At 51.8% G+C, this 11043-nt stretch overlaps 1 gene segment (V, D, J or C); it reads right to left on the bottom strand.

Annotated features, from left to right (window-relative positions):
- Nucleotides 1-10136: 10136 nt before the first annotated feature.
- On the bottom strand, nucleotides 10137-10728 carry LOC143267132 (T cell receptor alpha variable 13-1-like). The segment is given in 2 exon segments: nucleotides 10137-10516; nucleotides 10677-10728. Coding segments are annotated over 2 exon segments (432 nt in total).
- Nucleotides 10729-11043: the final 315 nt, after the last annotated feature.

Below are 11043 nucleotides of genomic sequence, written 5' to 3'. Positions count from 1 at the left end.
TTCCCTGATAAATTGGACAAGTCTGTTTAGGATGCAGGGCCCGAGCGTCAGAAGGAGCAATAAAATCAGAAGGGGCCCTATAAGGGTGGAGATGAGGGTGGTGAGCCAGGGGGACCTTTCGAACCATCCTTCAAACCACCCCTGCTGTTCTTTAAAAAGTTTTTGTCTTTGTTCTAATCTCTTTCTTAATTTAGCCATGCTATCTCTCACCATCCCAGTATGATCCGCATAGAAGCAACATTCTTCTCTAAGGGCAGCACATAACCCCCCTTCCTGCAGGAAGAGGAGGTCTAATCCCCTCCGGTTCTGCAGAACTACCTCAGACAGGGAGGTGAGTGACTTTTCCAAGGCACTCACGGATTCCTCCAGTGCCTGGATATCAGTATGCATGGCAACCTGGAGTTGTCTGAACTGGTTGGTTTCCATGAGGGCAGTGGTACCTGTGCCTATTCCGGTGGCGATTCCTCCCATAGTTGATCCACCTAGTATTAGGGCCAGGGTTAGCGAGACTGGCTCTCTTTTTATACGGGGGACCCCTGTTTCATATCGGGCATAGATATCTTCAGGTGTATGGTAGACTATCCTGGGGTACAGTTCTATGAGTACACAATAATCGGCCATGTTAGCTAGTATTGAGGGAGAGAGGCATGGTGTAAGTCCAGTGCTACAGGCCCAGTAAGTTCCGTTGGGAGCCACGAGATAATGGGGTCCTGGAACAAGTACCTGGGTGCGATTACACAGGTGTTGGTGGGTGTAGGGTACTGTCCCCAGACATAGTCCTTGTCCTGACACCTCGGAGATTGTGAGCTTATGCTGAGGTGTCGAGGCACATCCTGGTGGGGGTGAAGAAGAGTTGGTGAAGCTTCCGACTATGGCCACCCCCTCATAATAGGGAGGTGCAGAAACTAGGCATAACCAGCACTCCTGAGTCCGATTTGGGTTGGTAACATTGAGGGCTGAGTAAGCGCCCTCTATAAGATTCAATAGCCGGTCTCCCGTACCGGGTCTGGGTGGCTGGAGGGTGGCTGGGGTTACAGCGGCATTCGGAGCCGTGCTTGGGCGAATAGCGGGTAAAGAGGGACGCTTTTGGTCAGAGAGAACCTGGTTGGGACCTATAAAGGCGGAGGGCTCCGTGATTTTAAGCTTAATCGTAAACACAACTCCCTGGTCCCGTCTTATCATGTAAAGTCTAAGTCCCCATGTTTTACCTTTAATCCAGTCTTGTGTGATCTCCCTTCCCTTCTGAGTGAAAGATATATTCAGGGGGTTGCATGTGAAATTTACACAGGGACCCTCCCCCTTCCAGTAAGTGTTATCTCTTCCTGACGCGACAGTTCCCCAACAATGTCCTTGGGTAAGGGGACGCCATGAGTGGCTTTTTCCTTGGGTAGCCCTTTTTACCCTAATGAGGTCCCAAGTGGATGAAGGCTTCCAATAGGTATTCCCAGTTGTTTCACATCCCCATGTTTTACAGAAGTAACTTTCATAACCCCCACATTGGCTAATCATCTTTTTGTCCCTACCATCCCGGGGGCAGACGTAGAAGGATAGTTGTGACAGGGCTGCCCTGGCTTCAGGGTGACCACATCCGTATCTCCCGTCATTACATTTGCAAGTTCCCTTACCATCCTGACAGACGTCTGGTGCTCTGGGGTTCATGGGGTCAGTGGTAGGGATGTCCCAGTCCTCTGACCCTGCTGCTAATTGGCAGAGATCTGGATGCAAGTTAGGCCATCATGTAAAGGGGGTGTGAAGGGCGGTCGTTTGCCAGACCGTCTCCCCAGTTTGTGAGATGACCTGCCAGGTAATTTTCTTAACCAGGTGGGGGCTCTCTGGTGATGCCCCTCCTAATGTCAGGAGGAGGACTATTAGGGGGATCAAGGGGACCCCCGAGTGAGTCTTATCTTGAGTGGGTTCAAAGAGCGTTGAACTTTCCATGTTGATGTCTCGGTGTTCTCAGCTTCGTCAGGTTCCTTGGCAGCCTTCACATGCGACGCGTGGACCCAAGCCGCTATCCCGTCAACCTTGAGTGCGGTGGGAGTAGTTAACAGGACGGTGTATGGTCCTTTCCACCTCGGCTCTAGGTTCTTGGATTGATGGCGTCGGACCCAGACAGAGTCCCCAATCTTGAACGGGTGAGGCACCACCGGGCGATTCAGTTGCTCCCGGTAGGCATCCGCCAGGGGTTTCCACACCGTCTTTTGCACCAGCTGGAGGGCTTGGAGGTGTGCCTCTAGGGTAGGGCTAGTGGCAAAAGAGGAGATGTCAGGGTGAAGGAAATTTACAATTGGTGGGGGAGCCCCATACATAATCTCGAACGGGGTTAGGCCATGAGGCCCAGGAGTGTTCCGGGCTCGGTAAAGGGCTAGGGGGAGTAGGAGCACCCAATCTCTAGTGCCAGTTGCAAGCGTTAATTTGGTTAAAGTCTCCTTAATGGTTCTATTTGCACGTTCTACCTGTCCTAAGCTCTGGGGGCGGTATGCACAATGAAGTTTCCAATCAATCCCCAGTAGCCTGGCCACCTTCTGACTTACCTGGGAGACAAAGGCGGGCCCATTGTCTGACCCCAATATCTGGGGCATTCCATACCTGGGAAAAATTTCTTCCAGAAGCTTCTTGGTTACCACGTTAGTGGTCTCCTTCTTGGTAGGGAAGATCTCCATCCACCCTGAAAATGTGTCTACAAAAATCAGAAGGTATTTATATCCATATAGTCCGGGTTTTACCTCGGTGAAGTCAAGTTCCCAATGGACTCCTGGGCGGTGACCTCGCAGGCGGCTCCCTCTGCTCAGATGGGCTTTTCCTGGATTAACTTGGGCACAAGCAGGGCAGCTGGAAGTCACCTGTTGGAGGACCTGTTCCTGATTCAATAATACAGTGCCCGAAGTCTCATCAGCCAGAAGGGCCCTCATCTTGTTTTTGCTCAAATGGGTTAACGCGTGGAGGAACTTGAGCATGTATTTGGTATGGGAGGTTGGCATAACTAATTTGTTATCCATTATATAAGCTTGTCGCTCGGGGCTCCATTTCGCCCCCATTTTCTTCGCTAGTTCCTGGTCCTCCGGGCTGTAAGACATGGGGTCTCTACTTGGCTGTTGGTCCTGCAAGACCAACAGCTGGTCGCCCCTTGGGGATTGTAAGGCGACTGTCCGGGCTGTCAGATCAGCCAGCCGATTTCCCCGTGCTACGACAGAGTCATCTTTTTGGTGCCCCGGACAATGTATGATGCTGAGCTGATGCGGGAGGAACAATGCCTTTAAGAGGTCTAAAATTTCTTTTTTGTTTTTAATTTCCTTACCCTCCGAGGTCAAGAGGCCTCTTCTTCTGTAGATTTCTCCATGTACATGAGCAGTGGCGAAGGCATATCTGCTGTCAGTATAAACCATGAGTCTCTTAACTTCCGCCATCCGGAGGGCCTGGGTCAGGGCGATCAGCTCTGCTCTTTGGGCCGATGTTCCAGGCGGCAGCGGTGAGGCCCAAACTACCTCTGATTCAGTGGTAACAGCTGCTCCGGCCCTCCGTTCTCCTTCTTGGTGGAAGCTGCTCCCATCCGTGAAACAGATAAAATCTGGGTTCGACAGCGGTTGATCTGTTAGGTCAGAGCGGGTGCCATGGACCTCCGCCAGAATCTGGAGGCAATTGTGATCCTCGGATGGGTCTGGCAAGGGCAGCAGGGTTGCGGGGTTGAGGGAGACAACTGGTCCGAACACCACTCGGTCTGTGTCTAGCAACAGAGCCTGGTAGTGGGTCATCCTGGAATTTGAGAGCCACCTGTCTGGGGGCTGCCGGACCAGAGCTTCCACCGCATGGGAGGATAACACAGTTAATGGCTGTCCCAAAGTCAGTTTCCCTGCATCCTTGAGCAAAACAGCAATGGCGGCTACCATGCGCAGACAAGGGGGCCATCCTGCAGCTACCGAGTCTAATTTCTTGGATAAATAAGCTACAGGTCTCTTCCATGGCCCCAATCTCTGTACCAGTACTCCTTTTGCAAAGCCTGAGTTCTCGTCCACGAACAGTTCAAAAGGCTTGGTCAGATCTGGTAGGCCAAGGGCTGGTGACTCAAGTAAGGTGTTCTTAATTCGTTGAAAGGCCTGTTGCTGCTCCTCTCCCCAGTGGAACATGGTCCCAGGCTTGGTGAGAGGATACAGGGGGGCAGCCATCTCAGCAAAACCTGGGATCCAGAGGCGGCAGTAGCCGGCTGTACCTAGGAACTCCCGCGCCTGGCGGGGGTTCCTTGGAGGGGGTATGGAGAGTATGGCCTCCTTCCGTGCTCTCGTGAGCCATCTCTGTCCTCCCTCTAGGGCATAACCCAGGTAAATGACTTTGTTTTGACAAATCTGAGCCTTCTTAGCCGAAGCCCGATAGCCCTTCTGTCCCAGTTTAGCCAAAAGGGCCCGAGTGCCTCTCAGACATTCAGCCTGGGTTCTGGCTGCTAGGAGGAGGTCGTCCACATATTGGAGCAAGATTAAGGCCGGGTGTTCAACCCGGAATTCGGCTAAGTCTGAGTGTAAGGCTTCATCAAAGAGAGTCGGGCTGTTTTTAAACCCCTGGGGGAGCCAAGTCCAGGTCAACTGTCCTGAAAGTCCCATCTCTGGGTCTCTCCATTCAAAAGCGAACAGCAGTTGGCTCTGGGGGTGCAATCTCAAACAGAAGAAGGCATCCTTCAAGTCCAGTATCGTATACCAAACGTGGGTTGGTGGAAGAGTGCTGAGGAGGTTGTAAGGGTTTGGCACCGTGGGGTGTATGTCTTCAACCCGTTTATTAACCTCCCTCAGGTCTTGAAGCGGTCTGTAATCCCCTGTCCCAGGTTTTTTTACAGGCAGGAGGGGGGTATTCCAAGGTGATTGACAGGGCACAAGTACTCCCTGGTCCAAAAGCCTCCGGATGTGCGGTTTAATGCCCTCGTGGGCTTCCCGGGACATAGGATACTGTTTGATTGAAACGGGAGTGGCGGAGGCTTTTAACTGAATAACAAGTGGGGGTTGGTCGTGAGCCAGCCCCAAGCCGCCAGTCTCTGCCCATGCCGAGGGAAATTCCCTCAGCCAGTCCTGCATTTCTTGTGGTGGCCCCTTAGAGGGCTCAGATTCAAACAGGCGGTATTCCTCTTCCAGTTTTAGGGTTAGGACTTGTAGGGGGGTCCCTTTGGGTCCTGTAACGGTCAACCCCTTATCATCAAAATAGATCTGAGCCTTGAGCTTAGTCAACAGGTCTCGGCCCAATAATGGGTGAGGGCAGTCGGGTATATGCAAAAAAGAGTGGGTTACCTGTCCAGATGCCAGCTGAACCTTTCTCTCGGTGGTCCATCGATACCTCCTGCTACCTGTGGCCCCCTGGACCAAAGCTGTGCGGTCACTGAGAGAGCCTCCAGTGTGGGTCAGGACTGAATGTTGAGCCCCGGTGTCCACCAGGAAGGTCACTGGCTGCCCCCCAATCTTGAGAGTTATCCTAGGCTCGGGGGGGGGGGGGCTCCTGGCCTTGACCTCCCTAATCCTCCAGATTGAGGAGGTCCGTGGCCCTTGGCTTAGGTCTCCAAGACCCTTGAGGCTTCTTTGGGCAGTCACGAGTCCAATGTCCTCTCTCTTTACAGTAAGCACACTGGTCTTTGTCAAGCGGTGTCCTTCTCCGATCTCTCGTCCTAACTCCCTCGCTGACCTGTCCCTGAGACACTACAGTGGCCAGGACTTTAGTTATTTCCCTATGACACTTTTTATCTCTCTCTTCCTGCCTCTGCCATAATCTCTCTTCCCGCTCTTCGGGAGTTTCTCTCTTATTAAACACTTTTTCTGCCTCTCTCAATAAATCTGACAAACTGAGTGAATGCAATCCTTCTAGTCTCTGTAACTTGGCCCTTATATCTGGACTCGACTGATAGATGAAAGACAGTATGACACCCGGCGCCTGCCCTGGATCTTCTGGATCGTACGGGGTATACATTCTATATGCCTCTCTAAGCCTTTCCAAGAACGCTGCCGGCGTTTCCTCCTTTCCCTGGGTTACATTTCTAACCTGGGCCAGATTGGTAGGGCGTCTAGCCGCCCCTCGGAGACCCGCCAAGAGCAACTGGCGATAGAGACGTTGGTGCTCCCTACCTTCTGGGGTCGCGAAGTCCCAGTTCGGGCGGGTGAGGGGAAAGGCTGCGTCAATGATATTAGGCAATTGGGTGGGTCTTCCATCGTCTCCTGGAACCCGCTTCCGAGCCTCCAGGAAGACCCGCTGCTTTTCCTCCACCGTCAGGAGGGTCTGCAGTAACTGCTGACAATCTTCCCACGTGGGCTTGTGGGTCACTAAAATGGACTCAATCAGGTTAGTCAAGGCAACAGGGTCCTTAGAGAAAGGAGGATTATGTTGTTTCCAGTTGTAGAGGTCAGAGGCTGAGAACGGCCAGTATTGGAGCTGGTGGTTAGGACCTTCCCTAAGGGGAAAGGCTCTGGACTCCTTGGCTGGCTCGTCGCGCTTTCCTCGTAGGCGACCGGCAATTGGGGAGGGAGCCGGAGTCTCATCTTCCCTCTCTCTCCTTAGAGGCTGTTCAGGCGCCTCCGCGGGGGCCGTCGGTCCCTCCGGTGCCATTGCAAGGGCCACCGGTCCCTCCGGTGCCCGATTCCCGGGGTATGGTGGTGGGTCCTCTGTTAGGAGATCAATAAGAGGTGAATTGGGGTCTGGGGGGAGGACAGGAGCCTTAGGGGAATCCTTTCGTGGGAGAACAGGGTAAAGGGAGGAGGAAGGAGGGGCGGGAGGGAGCAGTGGTTTGGCGCCCGCGAGTGGCGCCGTCCCTCCTGAGCCCCCTTCCCCAAATCGGGGCTCCCAAGTCGTCCCAGAGCCGGTCCCAGCACACCGCCACAGTGGAGGAAGTGCACTCGGTAGTGGCCCTTCGCCGGTCGGGGAGCAGTCTCCCGCCGATCCCATCCCCGGCCCCGCCTGAGCGCCGGCACCACAACCTGCGGCCGCCTGCGCGTTCGCCTGTGCGTTCCCATCTCCCGCACCTGCCTGCAAGCCTGCCCGCGAGCCCGCCTGCGCCGGAGCGGCGGCCCGCGGGGAGAGGAAAAGACTTGCTGGTGTGGGGTTAGGGAGGAACAGGGAGTGGGAGGGATCCGCCGATCTGGCTTCCTCGGCCCCGGGATTCGGCGAGCGCTGCTGCCGCCGGGGGGCTGAGGGGAAGAGAAACGGCTTAACCCATGGGGGAGGTTCTGTTGTCAGGAGTCTCCACATGGCAATGTATGGGACCTGGTCCGGGTGGCCATGGGGACTGGAAGCAAAAACTTTTCCCTCCACCTGTGAAATAAGACTGAGGTTAAAGGTTCCCTGACGAGGCCATCCTACATCCATTCTAACACAATCGGCCTCACAAAGAGTGATCCATTTTTTCTTCTTAATTACGACTCCTTCGTTGTTGGCTCGTGTCTTTACGTCTGACCAGTGTTTAAGTGTGAGGCTCAAGGGGGTGGTGACAGTCTGTCCCATGGCTGTTTCTAGGAGGAGAACGGTTAAACAGAAAACAAGGAACGACAGACCAATACAAATAAGACTAACACGCGCTGCGCGGCTTCGGTTCCAAACCGAAAGCAAAACCTCAGAAGGAGACTGCGAGGGTCCAGCCCCCTCTTCTCCAACCAACACAACGTATCCCTTGGATACGAGAGTGGCCCCAAAAAACCGTGCCCCAGAGGGGACTTTAAACCGTGCCCCAGAGGGGTCTTCAGACCGTGCCCCAGAGGGCACTTCAGACCGTGCCCCAGAGGGCACTTCAGATTCCCTTGGAACGTCTTCCAGGGTTCCAGTGGCAAAATCCGGGCCCGTCGGCCCCCCCTTTCAGATCCACTGACACAGACAGATTATCAGGCGCAGGCGCGGAGACAAACAAACAACATTCAACACTCAGACAAACAGAAAACACTCAGACAGGACAGGGATGACAAAAACCAAGGCCGGCCGGCTTACCTCCTGATGGTGGGTCGGTGGTCCCAGGGAGGGGTCTCATTCCCTGTACGGGCCACCAAATGAAAGACCCCCAGGGGAGATCTTCCTCCGGGAGAGACCCCAAACCCGAGGAACACACCAAAACCACAGATCAGATGCAAACAGCAAGAGGTTTTATTAGATGCACAGGTACCTGGGGCCAAGTCTCTCGGAGGACTTGCGCGCCTACCGAGGGCAAAGGGGACTTTTTATGGGATTTCAGGGGCAGAGGCGCGGTTACAGAAGCGAGAAGCATAGTTACAGGGTCCCTATTGGCTGTTTTACAGAAGGCCAGGGTGAACTTGGGGTCGCGTTCTTTAATTATCAGAAGTTTGATGTGTGGCTGACTTGGCCTTGTACATCGTATAGTGGGTGTTTTTCCAGCCCAGCCGCTTGTTCTTCAAGGCCAGGGGCCCGCCATAAAATATCCTCAACTGTCTTACTCCCAAGGCCGCTGACCCAATTATCCCCTATCTTAGGCCGGATGGCTGGCCACAGTTATCTCTTCCTTCCAAGGCCGGCTGGCTAGTTAGTCACAGCTGTGAACTCCTGTTTTTCTGATTCCTGCAGAATGGCGTTTCTAAGGCCAAGTTATTGGGGGGGGGGGCATAACATCGGCCCAACGCCCCATATCCTCATAATGGAGTGGGGTCCTTCAGTTCTTTAAAAGTAGGTTCATTAATCTACCCTTTTATCTTACCATCTCTATGTCCTTTTATATATCTATATCATATCCCCTTTTCTTTTTTAGAAAGAGATCACATTTATAATCAATCTGTTTTAAATAAAAATATTGGTTTTTTTCTGTCCCACACCAGAGGGCTCTTCTGATTTGGGACAGAAGAATCTCTTAACCCTTTTTTTTAAGCAATATGTCTGGGTTTAGAGGGGGCGTGAGCCAATTCCACCTCTAAAGCCAGCTTGGTATATTTGGGAATTTGGGCGTAGCATCTCTTACTACTTCCTGCTGGAGGGGGGCGCTGTATCTTATGGGAACGCAAAGAAAATTTTAGGCCTGTGAGGTAGTCCGTGAGGCTGTATTGTGTGAACCAGTTTCCTTGAAACCATTCTGGATGTTGGATCATCTGGGCCATGGTGTCATCGGAGACCTTTCAGGGGGTCTTGGCTGGTGAAATCTGATATATCTTAATCTGGAACAAATCCACAGCCTCTGACTTTCTGTGGAAACAAAAGCAGAACCTCTTTTCCAAAGCAACATATCCTAAAATCCAAATTTTGAAGTCAAGGTAACTTTAAAATATACATTTTGGCATAACTCAACAGCTTTTGTAATCAAATGTTTTTCTTCAGTTACGAATATCAAAGAGAACATAATCCAGATTCTCTGTGTGGTAGCCATCTTTACGTGACTTATGTTTTATATCACCTTGAGCCCATTGCTTTAAACTGCACCATTCTAAGACTGAAAAGGTGCTGTGGCTGCTGGCTCTGCCCACTTCAGCTTCCCAACATGGCAGTGGTACGTTTTCTGCCAGCTCTGGGAGTCATCAATTCTCAGAAATAGTGGGTCTAAACTTTTATCAAAGCAGCGTGTAGCCCAGAAACCTCTTTTTTTTTTTTTTTTTAAATACTAGTAAAGACTAAATCTACCACACAGCGTAATGTGCCCCGGCAGACGCCTCATTTCCACCATACTGCCGGTCAAATGCACATGCCAGGAACCCGCCAGTGTTCAAACCTGCCTTTTGCGGCATCTAGCTGCCCGAATGAGACAAGAAGCAGGAACCTGGTTTTGGCTATGTTTAGAATTGGTTATTAAATATTCTCAGGTTTAAGGTGGAAACTCGAGCCGTTGGGTGCCATTTGTTGCTGGAGGGCTTCTCTCCAGGTTCCCCAAGCCCCGCAGTCCCACAATCTACATATAAAATAATCACTCAGACGCTTATATCACTTATAAACTGTATGGCTGTGACAGGCTTCTTGCTAACTGTTCTTTTATCTTAAATTAACCCATTTTTATAAATCTATACCTTGCCACGTGGCTGGTGGCTTACCGGCGTCTTCACATGCTGTTTCTCTTGGTGGTGGCTGCAGTGTCTCCCCCTCCTTCTTCCTGTTTCCCCGATTCTCCTCTCTCTTTGTCCTGCCTATACTTCCTGCCTGGTCACTGGCCATCAGTGTTTTATTTATATAGAGTGATATCCACAGCAAATGTTGTCCTAGAATGTCTGACATAGCAAAAAAGGGTGCCACTCCAGCCCTGGTGTCAGGTTTGAAGACAGGCTGCAGGTGTCTGGGGAGCAGTGTGTATCTGCTGCACAGAAGTAGATGGCTGAGTCTGCAGGCTGTGTGGCTGTGATGTGTAGGGAAAGGTGTTTGGCTTTCTTATCCAATAGAAGGATGAGTCTTTGGCTCTGCTTTCTTTCCGCATTTGACCGGATGTCAATGATGACCTGAGGATGCTTCCGAGGCTCTTGCTTATACCAAAGGAAGTAGGCTGAGGCACTGTCTGTGTAAGTGCAGTTGATGGCAGCGCTGTCTCCCTCCTGGACACTCAGGGTGGAAGGATGCTGCTCCACCTGTTCACCTCTGCTCTCCCCTGTGCAGAAGGATGGAGAGAAAAGAAAAAGGTTGTCAAGTCATTTTTCTTCCTCATCTTTTTCCTGTAGTAAACAGAGAAAACACAAATGAAGCCATTCTGCTGAACATCCACGGACCTCCCACTAACATACCCAGTCATCTTACACGCCTTAACTCACAGTTCATCTGCAGCCAGAAGAAAATGAACAACGCATGAACAGCTGTCTTCATTGTGCTTCCTATTGAGATCAATTGTAGGTGCTCAGTCTCTAGCCAGCTGAGCATCTTGAAAGTTCCAATTGGCCCTTTGTTGTTATAACAACCATACATGCTGAGTTATTTGCCCAGCCAATAAGAAAAAGCCCATTCCTTTAGAATTCACTAAGATGGCCTTTCAGTGCATTAGCTGAGGGGCACTGCCACCCTGTGGTCAGATTTCTCTCTGCAGAAATCTAGTTCAGTTTTTCTCTTAACTGATTCTGATCTCAGCCCACCTCTGCCATCCTTAGTCTTCCAACCTAGCTGTGATCACACAGACTGTGCATC

This window comes from Peromyscus maniculatus, chromosome 9 (assembly GCF_049852395.1).
Source record: "Peromyscus maniculatus bairdii isolate BWxNUB_F1_BW_parent chromosome 9, HU_Pman_BW_mat_3.1, whole genome shotgun sequence".
NCBI lineage: Eukaryota > Metazoa > Chordata > Mammalia > Rodentia > Cricetidae > Peromyscus > Peromyscus maniculatus.
This window is presented reverse-complemented; position numbering and strand designations above follow the sequence as displayed.